This window comes from Rhyacophila brunnea, unplaced genomic scaffold (genome assembly GCF_057557595.1).
Source record: "Rhyacophila brunnea isolate RB1 unplaced genomic scaffold, BYU_Rbru_1.0 scaffold_1, whole genome shotgun sequence".
NCBI lineage: Eukaryota > Metazoa > Arthropoda > Insecta > Trichoptera > Rhyacophilidae > Rhyacophila > Rhyacophila brunnea.
In genome coordinates this window covers 39065498-39087619 of record NW_028232751.1, presented here as the reverse complement: position 1 = coordinate 39087619, position 22122 = coordinate 39065498, and the positions used below count along the sequence as shown (strand labels likewise).

The window sequence follows — 22122 nt, the reverse complement described above, 5'->3', positions numbered from 1 at the left end:
TGCATTAAATCGATATGCAATTTATTTCAATCATGTTAACAAAGCTTTTGACTGACCTACATTATATTTGAAAGCTTTCGTGTAGTTTACCCATTAAACTTAACTTGTAATTAACATGTAAAAGGTAAACGTAAGTTGAACTGAAGAGGGATTTTACAAATAATATACATTTTGAATTATTCGTATACATATTATTATTTAAAATATTAGTGAAGGATGTTGTTATAAATAATAATTCAAAAATATATAATATATATTTTTAATAGGCTCTAAATTTTGTTGTGGATCTTTCTGAAGAGGTTTGTTAACACATTTTATTTTACGAAAGTTTATTTATAAGGTATATAGTTTCAGAAATATAGGTTCGGTCGCACAAGATTGAGACAGTCAATAATTACGTAAATTAACATATCATAGAAAAAAAAATATCAAGAAAATCATATCACCGAAAAAATGCTACTTCGGTAGGTATATTACAACATATTAAGTCAAGCCCTAAGGCTGTCAAAAAAGTATTGATACTATCTTTCTATAAAATGCCTACTATCTTGGCGAACTCAAAGACACTCACAAAGTATTTTTTCTCGGAAATCTGGACATTAACTATGCCAAATAAACTAGTTCTGAATATTTTTAAATAAAAATTCTACTCTTTATCGATTAGCCAATAGCAGCCTGCACACACACAATCTTGTGAATCTTGTCTACGTGAAAACCTCGTGTACGCGATGTCGCACGGGAATGATCGTGTATCGTTCGTGTAGCGAACAGCGGAAAGAGTAAGGTTGGTCGCGTCCGATCTGTCACGTGTGCCGTACGTCAAATCGTTTTACTACGTTCGTCATAAATGGACGTTCGCAATTTCTCTCGCCAATTTATTACGGACCTTATGGACATGTATAAAATATTCACATATTTGTGGAGAATCAAATCGGCGGCAAATGAAAATAGAAATTTACGCGTTTTGGCGTATGCAAAAATAATTTCTTCAAAGAGAGAGGATTTCCCGAGACTAATAGAGACTTTGTAGTAAAAAAATTCAAAGCCTTAGGTGTTGTTTTTGGAAAGAGTTAAAAAAAAGTAGAAGAAAGTCGACGTAGCGGTAGCGGAAGAGATGAAGTAGGTATATGAGCCATCATTTTGGTATTACGATCTGCTGCTCTTCACGAAGGATCAAGAGCTTCCAACGGCAAACATGTCAAATATGGATGAAGAGATCGGGGATATTGAGGATGAATCTGTAATCAAATGATGAACTACTGTTCATTTTTAAATATTTTTTTAAATCATCGGGATAGTTTTGATGCAATTCACGAATTAAGGGTAGGTAAGCAAAACACCGTCTTTAACCAAGACTTTTCGTTTTTTTGTTTTGACTTAAACTTATACTTGCGCCTGCACAAGCTCAGCTAGTATAATATTAATTCTTCTTTGTATATCAATTTATTAAGTACAAATTAAGTGTGTAAAGATGCCTTCTTGTATAAAAATAAAGCTAAACTTGTTCACGCGTTATATTTTGGTTATTTTGTGTGCGGAAGGATTTGATTGAATTGTTTTTTCTCAAGAATGATTTGTTTACGAAACTGTGTTTGAGCTAAATGTGAAAATGCAGTTTGTCAAAATAACACACTCTTGCTAAAACCGTTAAATTGTTCTACGCTCCAACGACTTCCACGATCACGCAGTAATGAACGCGCGATATGCCTTTAGACGCTCAATCCCAGTGCGCGCTCCTCAAAACATGTGCAAAACGTTGCGTTATCGCGCAGGATATAGTTGACATGTAAATTGTAGCAGCAGACATCTGACACGGATATTATACCGGGTCCACACTGGCAACATGTCGCGCGACAACCCCGTTAAATTTTACGATAAGTATAATAATTATCGTAAAATTTCTTAAGCAATTATGATAATTATCGTAAAATTTAACGAGGTTGTCGCGCGACATGTTGCCAGTGTGGACCCGGCATTACGCGCTCAATAACGGGTTCTGGCGCGTACGCTCCTGAGCATGCGGTAAAGAATGTGCGTATAAAGGCCGCAAATGATGAGACGGCGACGATTGAGCTTTAAGGTTTGAACGAACGTTGTAGCGCAGCTAGCTAGATCATGTTTACTCTATAAACCGATAAAAAATAATAACGAGCAATCCAATAGGGCGTAAAAAAGGGTTGTCTAAAATATACCATTTTCCAACATATTGATATTTTTTTATTGATCTTCTACTGTCCATTAGCAGACCTACTGAGGTTTTCATGAGATTACGTCGAATTAATTATCCATGATTTTATCCACCATTTCCTACTTCAGGTTTCAGTTGATGGCATTTTAGAATACAATGAGTAATTTATTTTTAATGCATTTTTAAAAAAAAAAAATATTCTTAGTGACTTCTCTTTGGATAATTAATTCTCTATGATCATCAAGTGACTCGTGTAAATGCGGCTTAAGGCTCTAGAATAGTGATTTCCTACCAGGGTACCGCGAAAATTTTAATACACTCAATAAAAATACATCTTATCTATCATATTTTTTTATAAGAGGTTTGGGTTTCACATGACCCAATGAATAAATAAATAGATAAACAATATAAAATTTAGGTTTGGTTAGATATTCGCATATTAAACAAGTAACATTAAGTATAAATGTTGTATTCTATCTTCTGCCAAACCTAAAATTATGACGTGATCTAAGATTTCTTCGATATTTTACAACATATCTCACAAATTTTTCCAATAAAAAAGGCTGAGATTCAATTCCCTAAACGCGCTAGAGCAGCGGTTCTCAAACTAGGGTCCGCAGTCCCATAGGGAACCGCGAAGCGGTTTCGGTAGGACCGCGAAAAACGAACGCATGTTTTTTTTATAATTATAGCATGTAACATTTCTTGGGTTTTGGATTTGGATTTATCCCAGGCAGGGAAAGTAAGTGACTGAACTCCGTCGTTACCCCCACTACACCAAGATTCGACTTGTACTATTCATCGCCAAGCCTTAATGGTGAAAACTATGCCTGACGAGTTGAAAACTGTTCTCAATCATGATTAATGATAAACTACATTAAATCAAATGCACTTAACTCTTGTTTGTTTTCTGAGTTGCAAAAAAAGCGATTCCAAATTTCAAACCCTCTTGTTGCACTCATACGTGAGGTGACTTTCCAAAGGGAAAGTTTTAAAGAGAGTTTTCATACTACATAAAGAAATTCAGCACATTTTGAAAGATACCAAACCAGACACGCACGCAAAATTCTCCGATGTCCGTTTTCTTATTTCCCTGTCATTTTTGGTAGACATATTTGAATTTGTGAATTTACCAACCTGGCGCTGCAAGGAAAAGATACCACAGTTCTCCACTGTCACGAAAAATTGACAGCTTTCAAAATGAAGCTCGAACTATGGATTGTCAAGTTCTTTTTCCACAGCTGAACACATATATTGATGTAAATGTGCTTGAAGTCGATGGCGATATCCTTGAGGTGATGAAACAGCATGTATTCATTCTTAGCGAAGAAATTTCGTACTATTTTTCTGACCTACGATAATTGAAAAATACCATCCTTTTTTCAATAACCCATTTGTACTCTCCATTAGTGATCTGCCTTCGGAGGACAATTTAATTCAGGAACAGTAAAGTTTATTGATTTGATAAATGATGGGGGTGCAAAACATGTTTTCCGAGAAACGTGTTGTAGTGATTTTTTGGATTGAAATGGCACAGTCTTATCCTGATGTTGCAAAGATGGCTCTAAGAGTGCTGATTCCATTCACAACCACTTATGAGTGTGAGACAGCTTTTTCTACAATCCTTACTATCAAGACAAAATCTCGAAATAGATTATACGCGACAAATGACATGATAGTTGATATGGCCAAAACAAAGCCAAACATAGAACAACTGGTTCAGGCAAAGCAGATGCATCCATTCGATTAAAATTGTCATTTAAATTTAATGTCTACATAACATGTAATATTTTCTGAATACATAATTGTTTGTAAAAAAAATGTGTTATTCGCAACCGCCTATAAAGCGTCAATTACATTGAGCTTCTTTACGAGCTGTTTGTTGGCGAATTTACAATCTGCCTGTAAAGTCGCCCAGTGTAATCATATAACAAGCTAACAAGCAGGTTGTAAACACTCTACCGAGAGAAGTTGAAAGCCGGTCAACTTTACACGCTACACGCCGGCGTGTGGGCCAAATCGCAGTAGCTGAATCGCCCGCTTTTAAATTCGCCAACAAACAGCTTGTAAATAAGCTCAATGTAATTGACGCTTAAGCAGTGCCGCGCCGTATGTATGTGGCACCCTTGTGCAAAGTATTTGGCGCCCCCAATTTCATTAAAATAATATAGATTTTCTTCTTTTATTAAAGGGATCCGCGAGCCATTGAACAATTTTTAAAGGGACCGCCCCGCAGGAAATTTTAAAATGTTTGAGAACCGCTGCGCTAGAGACTGCTGTTATGAAAAAATAATTAAAAGTTTTAATAACCACAAAATTGAAAATAAACAGAAACAGTAGGTAGATCAAAGTTTAATACTCTAATATTTCGATCGGTGGATGAAGAAGAGTTTGAATCCGGCTGTCTTATTATCTAGTAGAATACTAGATAATAAAAAATCTCAGACAATATTATGTGTAAGTATTTGATTTAGAGCTAGATTCAAATGCCGTAGGTAAGGTAGGGCCAGTTTAACAATGAACACTTTCTTCAAATTACACCCATTTTATTGAGACATTATTTGAGTACAAATCAACAAACAATATTCCCGATATTCCAATATTTTCAATCTCTAGGTTTTGGGATCAAGAAATCTTCGGGAAAAATGGAATTCCGAGATAATTAATTGCTAACCATATAGTATCATACCTTCGTAATGAAAATTGAATCATCATGATCATATAAAATGGAAAGTGGCTATATTACAATGCGTACCTATATATTCATAGTTTTTCAATTGATTTGTTTGAATAATTTCTCCTTTATTTATACTGATTATTGATTAATTAAATAAATATTGTTGCGACAGTTTGGCGCCTGCTAGTAAACATTAGCCTAACCTTGACCTCATTTTATGTAAACAAATTTATCAGTAGAAATTTAATACCTATATTGCACTAGCAATAACAATCAACTACTAGGGCTGATATCTTTTAACAACAAAATTATATTATTTCTCAACAGTGAGTTCTTGCAAGCTTTTTCTATGTTGTTATTGATATTTTGAAATACAAATATTTTTTTTATAAAAATATGTACTGAGTTCCAATGTATACTATTTCTACAAAGTATACTTTCAGGAATAACTTAAAGACTTTTCATTCGATAGCAACTTGCAGCTAGGGAATGGGACGACTTACCTCCGGACAATTGGACGCCGCACTGTCGTAGACACGTATACAGAACGTAGACGAGGTATTTTAATCAGTTTCTATCTACTACTTAGTAGTTCGAATTCATTTTACTCTTAACATAATGTATTCTTTATCGCGGATTGAGAATTATCATGCCTAAGGCTTTATATAAAATAAAAAACTCTTTTTTCGCTGGAACTTAAACATATGCACGATTAAATCATTGTTTACGTATGCATATTTACATTCTCACCAACTATTAAATCATAATATAACCATTTAAATAATATTGAATATTTTTTAGTCTTCTTTCTTCTAATTCTTGTCAAATTTGGGATCACAGAGATTATCAATATAATTTGTTATCGTAAATATTTCACTATAATAATGTCGATATAAATTATACTCATGGTTGTATAAATGCGTTTAAAAATTAATAAATGTAAAAAATCTTAACACCACTGCACAGTTATGTACTGAAATATGACTATATTCTAAAACATTAGAGCGAGAGGTTTAAAAGAATACTATTTTATGTAATAAAAATACTTTATGCAGTCATCAAATGTTTAAAATAAATATAAAGAATAATAAGGCTTCAAAATTATATAAATAGATTATCTACAACGTTTAAGGTATGTCCAGTATCATGCTTTGAAAATAGAAAAAAGGCTCTATTTTGACCCACGCTGAGCACGTCCGCCCTTAATCCAAACCCATTTGATATTTCAGTTCCCATTAATTCTGTGTTTGCCCTAAAGATTGCTTTACGATACGTTTTTCGCTCATGAGATATGTTTTATCAATTGTACAAAGCACGTGTCGTAAGACAATCTGTATATGTGGTAAATATCAAAAGAAAAACTCAACTCATACGAAGAAAAAGAAAGAAAAGTGGTTAATTATATAAAACTAACCATACAATGCTAGTATTGTTTCAATTGTTTAGATTGACCAAACGGAAGAATTCAGAAAACTTAGTAAGTAACTTTGCAGTAATCATAAATTGACCCACAGCCACAAATATTAATAATATTTACGTATCAAACGTAAAAGTATTTTTTTCTGCTATCGTGGCAATATTTTTTTAATAAAATAATCCCTCCTCATATCACCGCACTTAAAACTTGCCCCATTGTTGGCACAAAGAAAATACTCTTGTAGCGATTGCATACATTCGTTATCCTACGGTTATACGAATATTATGATGCGTTTATTTTATAAAGAAAGAGTGTTTCTTGAGCTCGCATTTACAAAAATCGTTTAGGAATATCACACTTAATTCTAATTGGACGCTTCCGTCGTTTGCCGTAAACAACTTTGACAATGAACGCCAGACATCGTTTGATTAAGTGAACCATTTTTACCATTTCAAAACAGGCGTGAAAATTTATATTATTAAGGTACACATATCATAGAGGCCAAAATTTTTAAAAATTGTGTAGAAAAGTGTCCAAATTGCTTCAAATAACTAGAAAGCTTTAAGGTCACCTGTGGGTCTATTCTATACTAACTTATCGACCGCTAAAGTGATAAAGTGATAGATATTATCAAACTTAGGGTAGGTTTGTATCAAAGGATTAGCATTTATTGTAACAATTACAATTGTTTTGTAAATGCTATATTTTAACAGCAGCAAGAGAGGTGCTGTTAAAATATAGCATTTACAAAACAATTGTAATTGTTACAATGTGATAATACTTTGATACAAACCTACCCCAAGTTTGATAATATTTATCACTTTATCACTTTAGCGGTCGATAAGTAGATATAGAATAGAACCACTGATGCAATTCCAGTAGGTACGGATAAAACGCACGAGTAATATGTGAAGGTCAAAAATTTCCACATGAGGAAGGTTTGTTGGCAAGGATGGCAATGTTGCAAATATGTACATTATTATATATTCATTGTCAAATATTACTTTATTAAAAGGGGAATCATAATAAAAACTATGTTTGTTTATTTCTTTCAAATTTAGAAATTTTACCACAGATTAAAGATAAGTTTGTATATTTCAGGTTCGACTTAAATTTGGTGTCATTTTATTTGAGTTTTACTGCTGTTAGAATTATTTTTATTTTAATGGTTTGCCTTGATTTAACAGGTATTTTCATATTGTAAAATGTGATTATTACTTATTATCAATGAAAAGACCTCGACGAAGCTGTGTACTTCAGATAGTCCATATATAATAATATAAAAATAAACATATTATTATGTTAGTTTGATTTCTTTACCCTGTTGATATCTACAAAGGTAATATTCTGTGTAATAGGTATAAATCGGTGTGTGTACTTATCTACGCGCATTAGAAGTTATACTTCTTTGGCGTAACAAAACAAAAATAACAAAAAAAATTTTGGAGCGCCGCTGGTTTATTTTTACATTTTAACTTATATCACTAAATAAATAATATAAAAGGTAATAACTATCACTATGACGATCTTTTGTTGAGGTAAAGTATTGCAAATGGCCGACAATGACCGTTACATTGGTATACCTTGATTATGCGGCCGACGGCATTTCCACTTCCGTAACGGTTTCTCAATCAAAAGAAGTATAACTTCAAAAATACAAAGCTTGTTTATTCAAATGACAATTCCAAATTTTAATTCTCACGACACATCAAGATAAAGTCTGCATATTTTGGATTCGATTTTAATTTTATAGGTATTCTTTTGTTTGACTCAGCTGTCAGAATTATTTTCATTTTTGACACGTAGTTTGGCTAAATACAGATATTTTAATATTGAAGAATGTAATTATTGTTGTTTTGTTAAGTAAGATAAATGTATATCAATCAATGAAGCGACTGTAGTCAGCGTATCAACGTAAGATTGGTATGAATGATCAAATTAGGTAAAGCGTTTGAAGAAACACAAACTATAATTTTTCCAATAATCCCTTCAGAATTGAACTGTTTAATCGCTTTTGCCATCAAAGGTACGTGGTCTCCGCTACAGCTTACGTTTGACACATCTGACGTCTAGTAACCTAGTAAGTTCTGATCAATTTGAGGTGCATGTCGCCTACCATCACGTGACGTCACAGTAAACTGTCGCTACGGGAAATAAGTGCGTAATGTCGTTTTTCCTGGTGTTTAAAATTTTATCAGACTGATGCGTAGCACATTTTGAACCTTTAAACCATGGGCGGCCAACCCGCGGCCCACCGGCCGTATGCGGCCCGCTGGGTGTCAACTTGTGGCCCGCGGAGCAGTGAAAAAATAAAAATAGTATTATAAATAATAATTTTGTAAATTGAGATTCGATATTGGCTAGCTCGAATTTGAATCGCCTCTTCCCTCGCCGCGCCGCGTCAGTGAGCATCAGCCAATCTGCGGCGAGTTTGCAACGCTATTGGAGGTGTGGTCGCTGTGTGCGTTATCGCCACGTGCCTCGTGAAATTTTCAGATCGACTTTTAAATACAATATACTAATAAGAATATTTGGACAAAGCGAAATATCCTGCATTTTTCGAACAATATGCTCTAATGATGACTTCGCTATTTGGAAACACTTAGACGTGTGAACAGATTTTTAGTCGGATGAAGCATATTATCAAATCCCGAGTGAGAACAAGAATCACTGATGTGCATTTGGAAAACTGTTTCCCTACTTCAGTTTTAGTTTGTCAATTTATGGCTACGGCTGTATGTTGTAGGTTAACCACTGGGGAATGCCAAAAGAAATGGCGTATTTCAAAAAAACACTACCTTATTCTTAGGTCAATAATTATTATAAAGCAACCATTATACGTAGGATGTTTATCACATTTGAATGGTCAAAGACATAGCTTATAATCAGTATCTTTGAATTATCTTCAAATATGTTAATCTTGACCATTTTTGAATAATAAAATGCCTAATTCTTGTCAAATTTTGGATCACAGAGATTATCAATATAATTTTTTATCGTAAATATTTCACTATAATAATGTCGACATAAATTATACTGATGGTTTTATAAATGCGTTTGAAAATTAATGAATGTAAAAAATCTTAACACCACTGCACATTTATGTACTGAAATATGACTATATTCAAAAACATTAGAGCGAGAGGTTTAAAAGAATACTATTTTATGTAATAAAAATACTTTATGCAGTCATGAAATGTTTAAAATAAATATAAAAGATAATAAGGCTTCAAAATTATATAAATAGATTATCTACAACGTTTAAGGAATGTCCAGGATCATGCTTTTAAAATAGAATAAAAGCTCCATTTTGACCCACGCTGAGCACGTCCGCCCTTAATATATGTCTTTTTTGTTTTGTATAATAAAAAAAATCGGTTGTGTGGCCCGGTAGGAAATCTTATTTTTTTAATCTGGCCCGGCTGCTGAAAAGGTTGGCCCCACCCATGCTTTAAACGAAAAATGTCAGTTAGCAAAATCTGCCGAAATCACCATAAAAACAATGAGGTCACCTAGAGTCACGTTGACCTGCACTGCATCGATACCTGTAAGACTCAATGAACGTTTTTATCATCTTCTACATGCCTGCACTTTTCGACTATCATGTCAAATTCAGGTTTTTTGTTTTTAGCTGTTGGCACTATGTATTTTTTATAAAAATGTTGTATATTATCTATGATCTGCAGGTTGCGTTTTGTTCAAAATATTATCTATGGATGTCATGTCGCAAGTAATTTTAACGTACGCACACGTTAAAACTGATAAAATTAATTGAAATTAGCATGAATTAATAATAATTCAAATTACTAATACATTATAGTTGGCACTCTTCATCAGTGTCATTCTTCGGTGAATTTATAGAGATGGTGATCGTTCAAAGTATTCTGCAAAATGACGAAACCATAGACTAAATTTGTCGCCGCCACAGCGTGGCAGTAGGCGACATGCACCTCAATTTGAGTCGCGCTTAACTCACACACGTGACTTTCTGAGAAAAGATTGATGTACAAATGGTCTTTGATTATTTAATATGAACAATATACGGGATACTTTCAGAAAAATAAATAATCACACATCATTTTTAAATCAATCTTTTCTCAAATATATCGCACGTGTGGGTTGGATATTTTTTCTTGTGTGTGTACGCGAAATGCAATAAAATCATCGCCCCTCGCGTCTGCCTGGCAGTGTGGCGCTTCTTGAAACCACGTTTATACGTAGACATCATTCGTGTAAGTCACAGGTTCTCAAACTTATTTCGACCACCGCCCACTTTGAGATTTAAAAAAATCTAGTGCCCCCATATTTTTAACTCACCTTTTTACATTACCAGCTGTTGCGTATCTTATTGATCTCTATTGCAAATATAATTTTTAAACATGCATTATTATAATATATGGATGGGATAGATAGGGTGTGACCTATATCCTATTTCTGAGATCAAAGAATGTTTCAATGCGAGGAATTAAAACTCATACTTAATCATATTCAGTAGCATTTTTATTAACATTAAAAGAAGGCTTTGAATTTAAGACTTATCTAATGTGAAGAATGAATCTGATGCATTTCGACGAGTTTGTTAATATCAGGTTCGAATTCACTTAAAAACCGCCGTAAGTCGTCGCGTTTATTAACTTGCAGTCGATTTCTGTCTTTAGTTACAACGTTGATACAGCACTAAACCCACGTTCATGCAAATACGACAATGGGAATGCTATCAGAAATCGTTGAACAACCGACCATACAGTTCTGCGCTTCTGCAGCCGAAATTCTTGGTAGCTATTCTTGAATTTAATTTTTAATTCATTCGTTTGTTGTCAGTTCTTTAAGTTCTTCTAATCTAAAATTTTTATAGATAGAATTTGTCTGTCGTCGCCCCTCTAGATTTCCTTAACTCCCCCTAATTTTATTTGAGCCTTCTACTGCCCCCCTGAAACCTTCAGCGCTCACATGGGGGCATTATCGCCCACTTTGAGAAATACTGGTATAAGTGTATGGAAATAAGGAACACGCCAATTGGCGACACCGGTAAAACTCTAATGTGTAAGGCAACTCGTGTCCGAGTTTTACACTTGTATAATAGTATATTATCATCGTTCAAATGTATAACATATTATGTGCTTTATTATACTACATATTGCATTTATATAGTTTTTACCTCCGATACGATGATATTATGTAGGATTCTTAAACCTTGAGACTCGTATTCAAGCTAAGGTGTATGTTACGCAATTATTATGGGATTTTACAATTGGGGGTCTCACTCGCAGCAGTCTCATTCGTAGCCCCCTACCCCAAAATATATATTTACTCTTTAATGAATGAATCTTGAATCTATTCACTGCTGGATAAAGGCCTCTTCAAGCTGCTTCCACTTCTCTCAGTCCTGTGCGTTGCGTTGCCACGTACTTCCGCCGAACTTTATCATTTCATCGATCCAGCGGCCTCCAGGTCTACCTTGCGGACGTTTTTTACCTCTGGGATACCACTGGATGACTAAAGTTGTCCAACGATTGTCTCTTCTTCGAGATATGTGTCCAGCCCATCTCCATTTAAGGTTTTTAATGGACTCTATTACATCGCAAACCCTTGTCTGCTTCCTTATCCACTCATTCCTTTTTTTGTCCTTTCGCGTTATGCACAGCATGCACCTCTCCATACCACGTTGTGCTACTCTAAATTTCTGGATCTCTCTTTTATTTAGGGTCTATTTTTCACACACTATTTGAACACTTTGCGCTTTAGGCACTGTGGAAGGATATATATATATAGGTACTAGCCTAAAAATTATGCGAAATCCAGCATTTCATAATTATTATTAATGTTTTGAATATATATTATCTAAATATACGTAATCAATCTCCTCTAAATGTATTCATCATTTTTTCATGGTATAATTTATCTTAGCCTCATAAATATTGAATGTAAAGTGACATAAAATAAGTCTTATATAGATTTAATTAATCACAACTAATGAGTCACAGCTAGAGCTTTCAAACCGGGTAACCGCGCGATTTTTAAATAACCGAAAACCGGGTACATAACCTAACCAGCCATAATCTTAGTAGATATTTGAATGAAAGAGCATTAATTAAATTTAATATAACAGATTGGCAACAAATTAATTTGGTAGCGAAATTACTTTACGCCGTAAATAATAACTTATCTGTGTTTATTTATTCCACAGGCCAATACACTATGTCAGTTGTCTTGCATCTGGCAATGCAGAGTAGTTACATATCCGACAATATAATAAATAATTAAACGACTCTCCTTTGCCGTATGCAAATAAATGCACTATACAAATTATAACTAATATTTAAAAATGACAAATAATTTATTTTGAAATCGGACGATTCAATCCGTTTAACCGGCTACCTATTCCTAAATAAACCGAAAACAGGTAGTATTTTTACGTCAATTAATCAAATGCCCTAGTCACAGATTAAAATCTATGTTATTTTTTCCACATTTTTGCATTTTGGTGTACGTTTGAATTTTGAATCGTATTTGAAATTAGACAGTGAATCTTTCTCAGTAATAGAAAAATATTTTTGATATGATAATCTAAAATAATTGTTTTAGGAAAGGATACTATTTTTAATCTTGGCATTTTCATGTTTTTATAGTTACTATGGATTACCATCATATGGATTACCATGGATTTTAATTTGTGGAACCCTAGTCAGCGTGGGGCCCTACTCCTACGCACACTCAGAGTATCAATAAATTTGTTCCTTTAAACAACTTCTTCTTTTTCTTTGACCATATCCTATGCTCAGTTAGAGCATATTATAGACACCATACGGCGCCTCCTAGAAGCCCCGTGTCTTTCGTAATATAATTTACCTTACATACACTTTTACTGTGGGTTTTTAATTAATCTTATTATTTTTTTTTCAGTGAACTGAATGGCAGCGCTTTTCAAGGGATGACGAATATTGCATACTTTAGTTTGGCCGACAACAAGTTAGGGTCAGTGCCGAAAGATGTTTTACGTCATATGCCAAATATACGAACGCTTGATTTAGGAAGGAACAATATTAAAATTGTAAACGACGCTGATTTTAAGGTAAGCATATTTTTAATAAAACCAGTTTTATTTGTTTTTTACCTATAATAAACCTTTTATAAAAATAATTAAATCCATGTAATTATCGTTGAAAAATCTCTGTAAATATAATATATCTCCACACACATAATATATAACCATTTATATGCTTCGTCTTCGCAGAAAATAGTGTTTGATCAATTAAAAATCTTAATATCCATTTAAATCCACTTCATTTTTATAAGGTCGGTCATAAATGGTGTCACTATTTTTGACCACCGATAGTCACACTTCAACACTAAATATTTTATCCCCTTGTCATATTTTAACACTCACGTCTCACATTCGTTGAAATTCAAATTCGTTGAATATGACCAATTTCAGTATGTTCTCATGGAATATATTATTAACAGAAAAATATATGTTTATATTTTGTTGATTTTGTGATGTCACATTTTCTACAGCTCCCTAACTCCTTCGTCGTAAATCATCAAAACATTGTATCAGACTCACCCCTCCTCTTTGCGTGTGACGTCATAATATATAGACGACTCCTAATCTGTTTAACGTATTGCGTCGTGTGTTGAAAGGATGTTTTAGTTACCATTCATATGGCTGTGGAAACTTGTTGGCACACCAAATACTATCTTTTAAATATCATAAACGGCCCCACGATGGCCGAGCGGCAAAGCATTGTCTTATAATGTCGGGGTCCCAGGTTTGCATCCTGGGTTTGGCAAATATACATAATGATTTTCAATTTGTGTTTTGAGTTAGAGTGTGGACCTAATAGGTCGAGCAAGTGCTACCGCATCGGCTTATAATGTCGTTGGTACCGGGTTCAAATCCCGGCTCTGGAAAATTCACTGCGTCCAACGCAACCGGTGCGTTGCCCATCATGTTATTTAAAAGTGGTAATTAAATATTAATTAAACGGTCCACAGTGAATGGGTTAAGCAAGTGGCTTACATTTATTTCTCTTAAAAAAACAAATATGTTAATACATCATCCACTTCGTGGAGGCCCATTACTAATCAACAAGCGATTTACTACACTAGGTACCGCGCATTTAGGACACACCATCAAATGCAAGCATGGTATAGATTTTTAAAAAGTGGATGACTAGAAACCTATAATAATAGGATCACTCCTGTAAAAACTACAAATGATCCATCTCCTCAGGCCATGCTCAATGTAATGTTACTGCGCATCTGAATTAAAGTACTCCATTACCTGTGGATCATCATTATCATCAGCCTGAATCTATCCACTGCTGGATGAAAGCCTCTTCAAGCTGCTTTCACTTATCTCGGTCATGTGCGTTGCGCTGCCAGGTAGTTCCGCAGAACTTTATCATTTCATCGATCCAGCGGCCTCTAGGTCTACCTTGCAGATGTTTTTTACCTCTGGATGACTAAATTTGTCCAACGATTGTCTCTTCTTCGAGCTATGTGTCCAGCCCATCTCCATTTGAGGCTTTTAATGAACTATATTACATCGCAAACCCTTGTCTGCGTCCTTGTCCACTCATTCCTCTTTTTGTCCTTTCGCGTTATGCCCAGCATGCACCTCTCCATACCAAGTTGTGCTACTCTAAGTTTCCGGATCTCTCTTTTATTTAGGGTCCATGTTTCACACGCATATGTGATTACGGGAAGCACCCACTGGTTGAACATTTTGTGCTTTAGGCACAGTGGAAGGTCACTTTTGAAGACATTACTCAGTTGGCCAAAAGCACTCCAGCCTAGCTTAACTCTGCGTGAACAATTTCATAGACACTTTTTGTCCCAGATTGATGTAGTTTTTCACCTGTTCGAGCTGAGTGCCATTGATGAGGATCTCTTTTTTGCCCGCAAAGCAGTTGAACATGACTTTCGTCTTTGTTACATTTATTTTCAAATCTACTTTGGATACTCATGCTAAACTGTGCCAGAGCTTCTAAAACAAAGAAGAAGAAACGTTATCTACTATTGAATATTACTCTACTTAGTGGGGGAATGAGAATTTTCAACCACAAACACTAGAGAGCAATGTTGTTTTTTTTTTAAGAAATAAATATCAACGAACCGGGAAAATGATTCACCTTAATTGTTTTCTTTATTTACAGAAAAATTGTTAATTACTAACTTATTAATATTTACCTTCGAATTCTTGTTGATTATTAGTAACGACGTATATATTATATATATATATTTGAAACGTTTGGTAATTTTTATTGACTTACCTACTACTGTTGATTGGTGAAAATTACAATTTTCCATTTAATTATAGCCCATACCTTCAATTAAGAACTTTTTATTTACTTCAATAATATAGTATAGATACATATTTTATATCAGTTAACAGTGTGATATTGAAGCAGACGAAACCGGTCTCCGTGATTTGAAAAATATTTGGAATAAGTACTACTAAATATTTTGAAAGTTTCTCCACTTTGCATTGCTATATGTAAAATATATTTTTTAAATTAGTCAAAACTTATAGAGATAATTATGTTTTATACAAAATCAATAATAACTGATTTTATCGTTGTACCCAATGATTTTACCTAGATGGTGGCGTTTTTCTGATGTGTAACGAGGCCGAAAACTTTTTTTTTATTTAGACACAAAACTATAAAATATAACCAAAAACAACACTTACTCCACCTTATAGGCGTTCATTAAAATTTGATTGTAATTAATAGATACGTTATATTTCATGGTAACTTCGTCATTGAAATGTAGTCATAGTTAACATAAAGTTTTTTGAATAATTTATTGATTTATTATTATATTTTATTTATTTTTTATTCTACTAAATGGTGAGGGTACAAAAACACATTGGTTATGCGTCAATTACATTGAGCTTCTTTACGAGCTGTTTGTTGGCGAATTTGAAAGCGGGCGATTCAGCTACTGCGATTTGATGATTACACACAAAACTTTCCATTCGCTGAGAAGCCACAAGCCAGCGACTAATTTGACAGAACGTAGTTCGTTTTTTTACCGGGAGGTTGGTACTGCGCTCTACTGCACAGACTTTTCTCGGTAGAGTGTTTACAACCTGCTTATTAGCTTGCTCGATGATTACACTGGGCGACTTTACAGGCAGATTGTAAATTCGCCAATAAACAGCTCGTAAAGAAGCTCAATGTAATTGACGCTTTAAGCGCAATACGCTTCACGAAGAGTGAGAATGGGAGGTTACTTTTGAATATTTTATTCAGACATGCGAATGAATCCCACCCCATCTTTTATCATCGGAAAAATTCTTAAGAATTTTAGCACACCCGATAAGCGATGTTCTATGAAATCCTAGTTTTGGAATGACGCCCTTTTAAACGATGAGTATTGGGGACAAAATTGATATAAAATAACACGAAGAGGGCGCGAATTTTTGATCAATTGAGTCATGTCGCTCAATTTCGATAGTTCAATTTAGTTCGTTTAACGATCACCGCTCAATTTATTATTAAACGTTCAATCAAAATCAAAAATCACTTACACGCATCGAATTCAATCATTTTCAACTATGAGACATGTTCACTCTCAGATTTCGTGCGACCATTTTAGGACAGACAACACTTTTGTTGTCATAGAAATTTCCTTTCGCTCAAGTAAAAATCAAGGGCTGTGCGATTGGTCAATGCGCTTCTTATAGACGTATACATCTGTAGTGATGCGTAATGTATTTTATTTTATAGAATTATTTATGTTTAAAAAATTCTTTCATTGTTTACTTTTTTAACTTTGGTACGTTTTTCTATTTACTATAACTTGGTTTACATGTTTTTTTATTCTAAATGTCATATTGTGAACGTCTCGAATCAATAATTTGTTATATGGTCAATCTGGTTGTTGTCTACTATGGCCGAGCGGTGATGTGTCATGTCATGGGTCCCGGTCTGAATCCGAGGTCTGGGAAAAAATCACAGAGTATGAGCCAGGTTGAGCAAGTGATCCTCGCTTCTTGGTCGTAATCCCATGGCTGAGCATCGTAACCACCTTTGAATTTTACCATCCATTGAGCGACCAAGACTTTCCATCCCTCTTGATCTTCCACATCTCTCAAGGCAGAATGAATGGTGTCCCCAGTCAGTTCCTTTACTTGGTCGCTCCAGTGCGCCGATGCTCTTCCTCTGCTTCGCCTTCCCTGGAGCCCACCCAAGACCACCAGTCTCTTTAGATTGTCCTGTCAGCGCCGGATAATATGTCTAAAAAACTGCAGAATGCATCTCAGACATATTGTTGAGAGCCGTTCCTTTATCCACAGTGATTAATAGCCATTTATCATAAAATTAAAAACAACAAATGGCTGTTAATACAATCTCTACTCTACTCTGTGGAGGCATGTATTATTATATTATGATCTTATTAGAAACGAACATGATTTTTAAAAAAATGTTTTTTTTTTTAATAAATGAATTATTATAGGTACTTTTATCAATTGAGTCCCACTTTTATAAAACTGTTATAATTCACTTGAAAGTTTTGTATTTTCTTAAAATATATGTGATGGCTTTTTATTCAGAGTACTTTCAAAGGAGTGTGGTAATATTCGTTTGGTTGATTATTTATTTTTATAATATTTACCTTTACGTAATGATCCCAAAATTTGAATTAGAGATATTTTACAACGTTTTTCTTAGCTCGTATTCTTATTTGTCCGGTACAAATCTTGCAATCAATTTTTAACTAACTTCCCGACTAGCTAGACATTTGAAACTTTTAGAATATATCAGAACACGATGCCAATGCATTTTTTTAATACTTTTAGCCATCTTTAAGTAGAATTTAATTCATTTTCAGTTAATTCTGTTTTGTATGAAAAGTTATTTCGGAAGAAATCCGTAAAAAGTAAAACTATTATTGGTTGCTAAGTGGGTCATAGCAACTAAATTATTAATATTAATATATACGTGCGTTACTATGGAAATCAATATGACATTTCAGTATTATTTCTATCAAGTACAAATTTTTTTGATCGCTTAAGCTAGTTAAGCCAAGTTTATATGATTCAACAGAAAACTTAAAAACGTTGTATATAAAAAGTTATTTTTATCTTGTAATTATTTCATATCTAAGTCTAATAAATCTGTTGTGATTACGCAGTATAATTTCTCATAAATTGATATTTCATTATCACATAAAATATACTAATACCATATAAGCGTAATATGGGAGGCATCGTTTGAAATTGAGAATAAAGTCATATTTTGGTAAACCAAATGTCACAGATTATAGCGCTTTTTATTAATATTATTTTGTCGATACTTGCAGTATGTATTATTTTCAATAAAAATATATTTACCAAACTTTCCATTGAACATTATTATTTCAGAGGCCATTGAATAAATTCTAAAATAAGTCGACATTAAAATGTTCATTTAAAAATACGACTTTACAGCGGCGCGTGATTTTTTATCGGTGATCTGTCGGCGATTGGAAACACTAATATTTATTATTAATATTTATTTATCTTTTTTTAATTTAATAACTTCATTCAATTTGAAACCATCACGTCTTGTCACTTGTAATTGATATGAAAATCAGGCAGGCAAATATTATGTATATATATTCGCATACATTCTTGATTGCACGATTTTATCATGTTTACATTACGTGAAGCTCATGCACGTCATTGATTTATATATTATTGATATTAAAAATGATCTTAGATTAAATCGATGAAGATTAATTTAAGTTATTTATATAATACTGTTTTTTTAATAAACTATTCCTAAGACGGAGCATATTATAATAGACCCTACACTATGTAGCTGCATACTGATTCACTTATTGTTAAAATGAATTTATTTCAGGTATATTATTATCAAAGTGTATAGATATATTTACAGAGCATTTTACGAAGATTTTTGTTAAAAATTTAATTTATTTTTACTCCATCTTAGGATAAACGACGACAAGGGCGACAATATAATATTAAGAAACACTAATACCTTTCATCTAAAAATACCTTTTATTAAAATAAACACATTTTAAAAATGAGGCCTTTATTTTTTACTGTGTTACATGTTAAGTTATTCTTTTTCAAATAACCATTTTATAAATTATATTGACAGTGGGTCAAGATAACTATTTATTAATTCTCAAATTAAGTGTTAAAGGTGGAATTGTCAAATTCACGTTAACTATATTGTATATCTATCTCTATTTCAAAACACTATTCTTTGAACGGTTGAGTCATTCAAATTTGTATAAAGGAAAATGTAGATGATAATTCCTCAAATTATAATTTTTCAGCAAAAACAAAAGAAAATTGTGTTTTGAAAAACGAAGATAGTTATGTATGTATATGTCATATATTTTTTTTCATTGTTTTAAGACACTCCTTTATTCTTTCACCCGCAGAGATATTCTCATTATAGATTGATGGTCGATGTATACTTCTTATGCCACTCGATTCAATTGGCATTTTATTAACAGTTTTTAATATGTTGTATTTTTTATTAATATTTTAGGATATTGCGAACATGCACCATTTGGTACTCCCTGGGAATGGGCTGACAGTTTTGGAAAAAAATTCATTACCCTGCACCCTGCAACATCTACATCTTGGTATTAATCAATTGACGACTTTGAATGGCACCCTCAGAACTATGGAGAGTTTGGAGTGGTTATTTATTAATTCAAATAAGCTAACGTCAATTGACAACGAAATGCCTATGGTTGGTTAGTTCACTAATTACCTGTTTAATGCAAATAATATTATGTATATTAAATTGAGTGAATTTATAAATTAATTATATTTATTTGTTTCAAATAGCTCTCTCAGGGGATGACCATGATTCATGCAGCCAACAATCAGCTTAAGAGATTGCCGAAAGATTTGCAGAGTTTACCAAAGTTGGACGCGATATACTTTTATTCCAATAACATACAGGCGTTAAATGGAGCATTGCAAAAATCTAAATTACTACATAGAGTAAATTTATCGTTAAATAATATTAAATATGTATGTCCAAATTTTCAATAACTTATTTATGTTAAAATATTCGAATATAGCTTTAAGCTAATTTTACATCGACAATAATATTGGTTGCGTAACTATAGTATTATGACCGAGAGATAAAAATGTCAGTTTATGATATCAGTGGGTTCCGGATTCGAACACATTATTTTTTGAATGTGTGTTTGAACCCTGAGTATGGACCTAATGGATTGAGCAAATGAATAACATCCATTTCTCGGTTTAAAAAAATCTGTTAATACAACCTCCACTCTGCGGAGGCCCATATTATGATAGTCAAGATTTTTAATATATTTGCAGTCAAGCACATTGTACTTAATATGCACACTATTTGCTATATTACCTACTTTAACTTATATCTTAATAATATTAAATATTATTAAAAAAAAAAAAAAAAAAAAAAAAAAAAACAGATAATTGTTACTTAAACCCTGACGGTTAAAATTATTAAACATGGTTACATGCTTTGCCTACTGATTCTCTGAATGCTGGTTGTCCAAATTTGAAAGAAAATTTATTTGTCAAAGTAACCAAATCCAAAAGATTCAAACAATTGCACTTTTCTGAAAATTAAAATTTATGAACTCATATAGTAATGTTGGTGCGTATTTGCTACACATAATCGTTAGAAGTAATGGTCAATATGGGTTTATGATAGCTGAAATAAGTTATGTAATGTTTAGAATGAATTTTGACGATGTGGCGAGCGAAGATCAAATCGATGCACGACCCACCACGAGTGGTTGAGATAGCTGGATTCGTTATCAGCAGAAGTCCGAACGTTTCCTCCATGAAATTGATGAAATGTTGATTTTCTTTTTTCACTTTTTTACTGCACTGATACGCCTCTTTGACTGATTACCTCACATTAAATTAGATCAAATGGTATTTAATTGTATTAATAAATAAATAGGTAGTATATTTATTTATAACGACAAAAATAAACGACTTGTAAATATTAAAGAAAAAATATAGAACAGCTTGAAATTTGTTATACTTATAGAATTATCAAAATTTGGAGTCTCTAGCGGCCGTGCTACAATTGTAACCGTTACGTCTGTGCGATTTTTCGTAACGAATCCGCCCGGGAGGTCAAGGCAAAAGCATGTATCCATGCTAAAAATAATGAGCCACTATGACTCTTGGCTCTAATGTAAATTCCAGTGGCACCACTGAATATTAAATAAATTATTTTATATTGACATCTTCATAATAAAAACTAAATCTGAATTTATCGTAGACCAGTATTATATACGTTTCTCGCACACTATGAGACTATGTATTTTAATTTCTCCGTAATTTACTGTCACATGAATATATTTTATAACAGTGACGAAAACTGGCTGTTCTGCGAATATAATTGATTATAACAAACTAAAATAATATTGATACATCATTAGACAGTCATGCCCCCCAACCTATCGCTAAGGTTTTTTTTTAAATTAATAATAACCATGTCCCTGCTTTTTCGTACAAGGTGGTTATTGAATTTTGAATTATCACGAACACCCAGGCTTTGATAAAATCATATAAACCCCATTTGTCATAGCCACGTAACACGCGACCCTTCGCCATATTCGATAATAGTAATTTTTATTAGTCGGGAAACACACTAAAAATAATTATAAATTCTCGTCGTGAATTAGCGCCTCAAGCGACCTTTTTACTATCAAAGTAAATCCGTGGCGTTTTTATCTCACTTCAACGGTCGACGTGCCACGATAGGTCCCCAGGCTAAAGCCCTGTCAGCCCCCTTGTGGGGGCCATGTAGACAGTAATCGGTTACTTCTGGCATATTAGACGCATCCAAAAAATAC

At 33.4% G+C, this 22122-nt stretch overlaps 1 protein-coding gene across 1 annotated transcript in view; it reads left to right on the top strand.

Annotated features, from left to right (window-relative positions):
- ltl (leucine-rich repeat-containing larval translucida) overlaps window positions 1-22122 on the top strand; it is a 93654-nt gene that overhangs the window by 57908 nt on the left and 13624 nt on the right. Inside the window, exons 2-4 of the mRNA XM_085943972.1 lie at window positions 13186-13354; window positions 19797-20003; window positions 20102-20290. Of these exons, the coding sequence (XP_085800098.1) occupies window positions 13186-13354; window positions 19797-20003; window positions 20102-20290 (565 nt within the window). The remainder of the gene's footprint in view (window positions 1-13185; window positions 13355-19796; window positions 20004-20101; window positions 20291-22122) is intronic.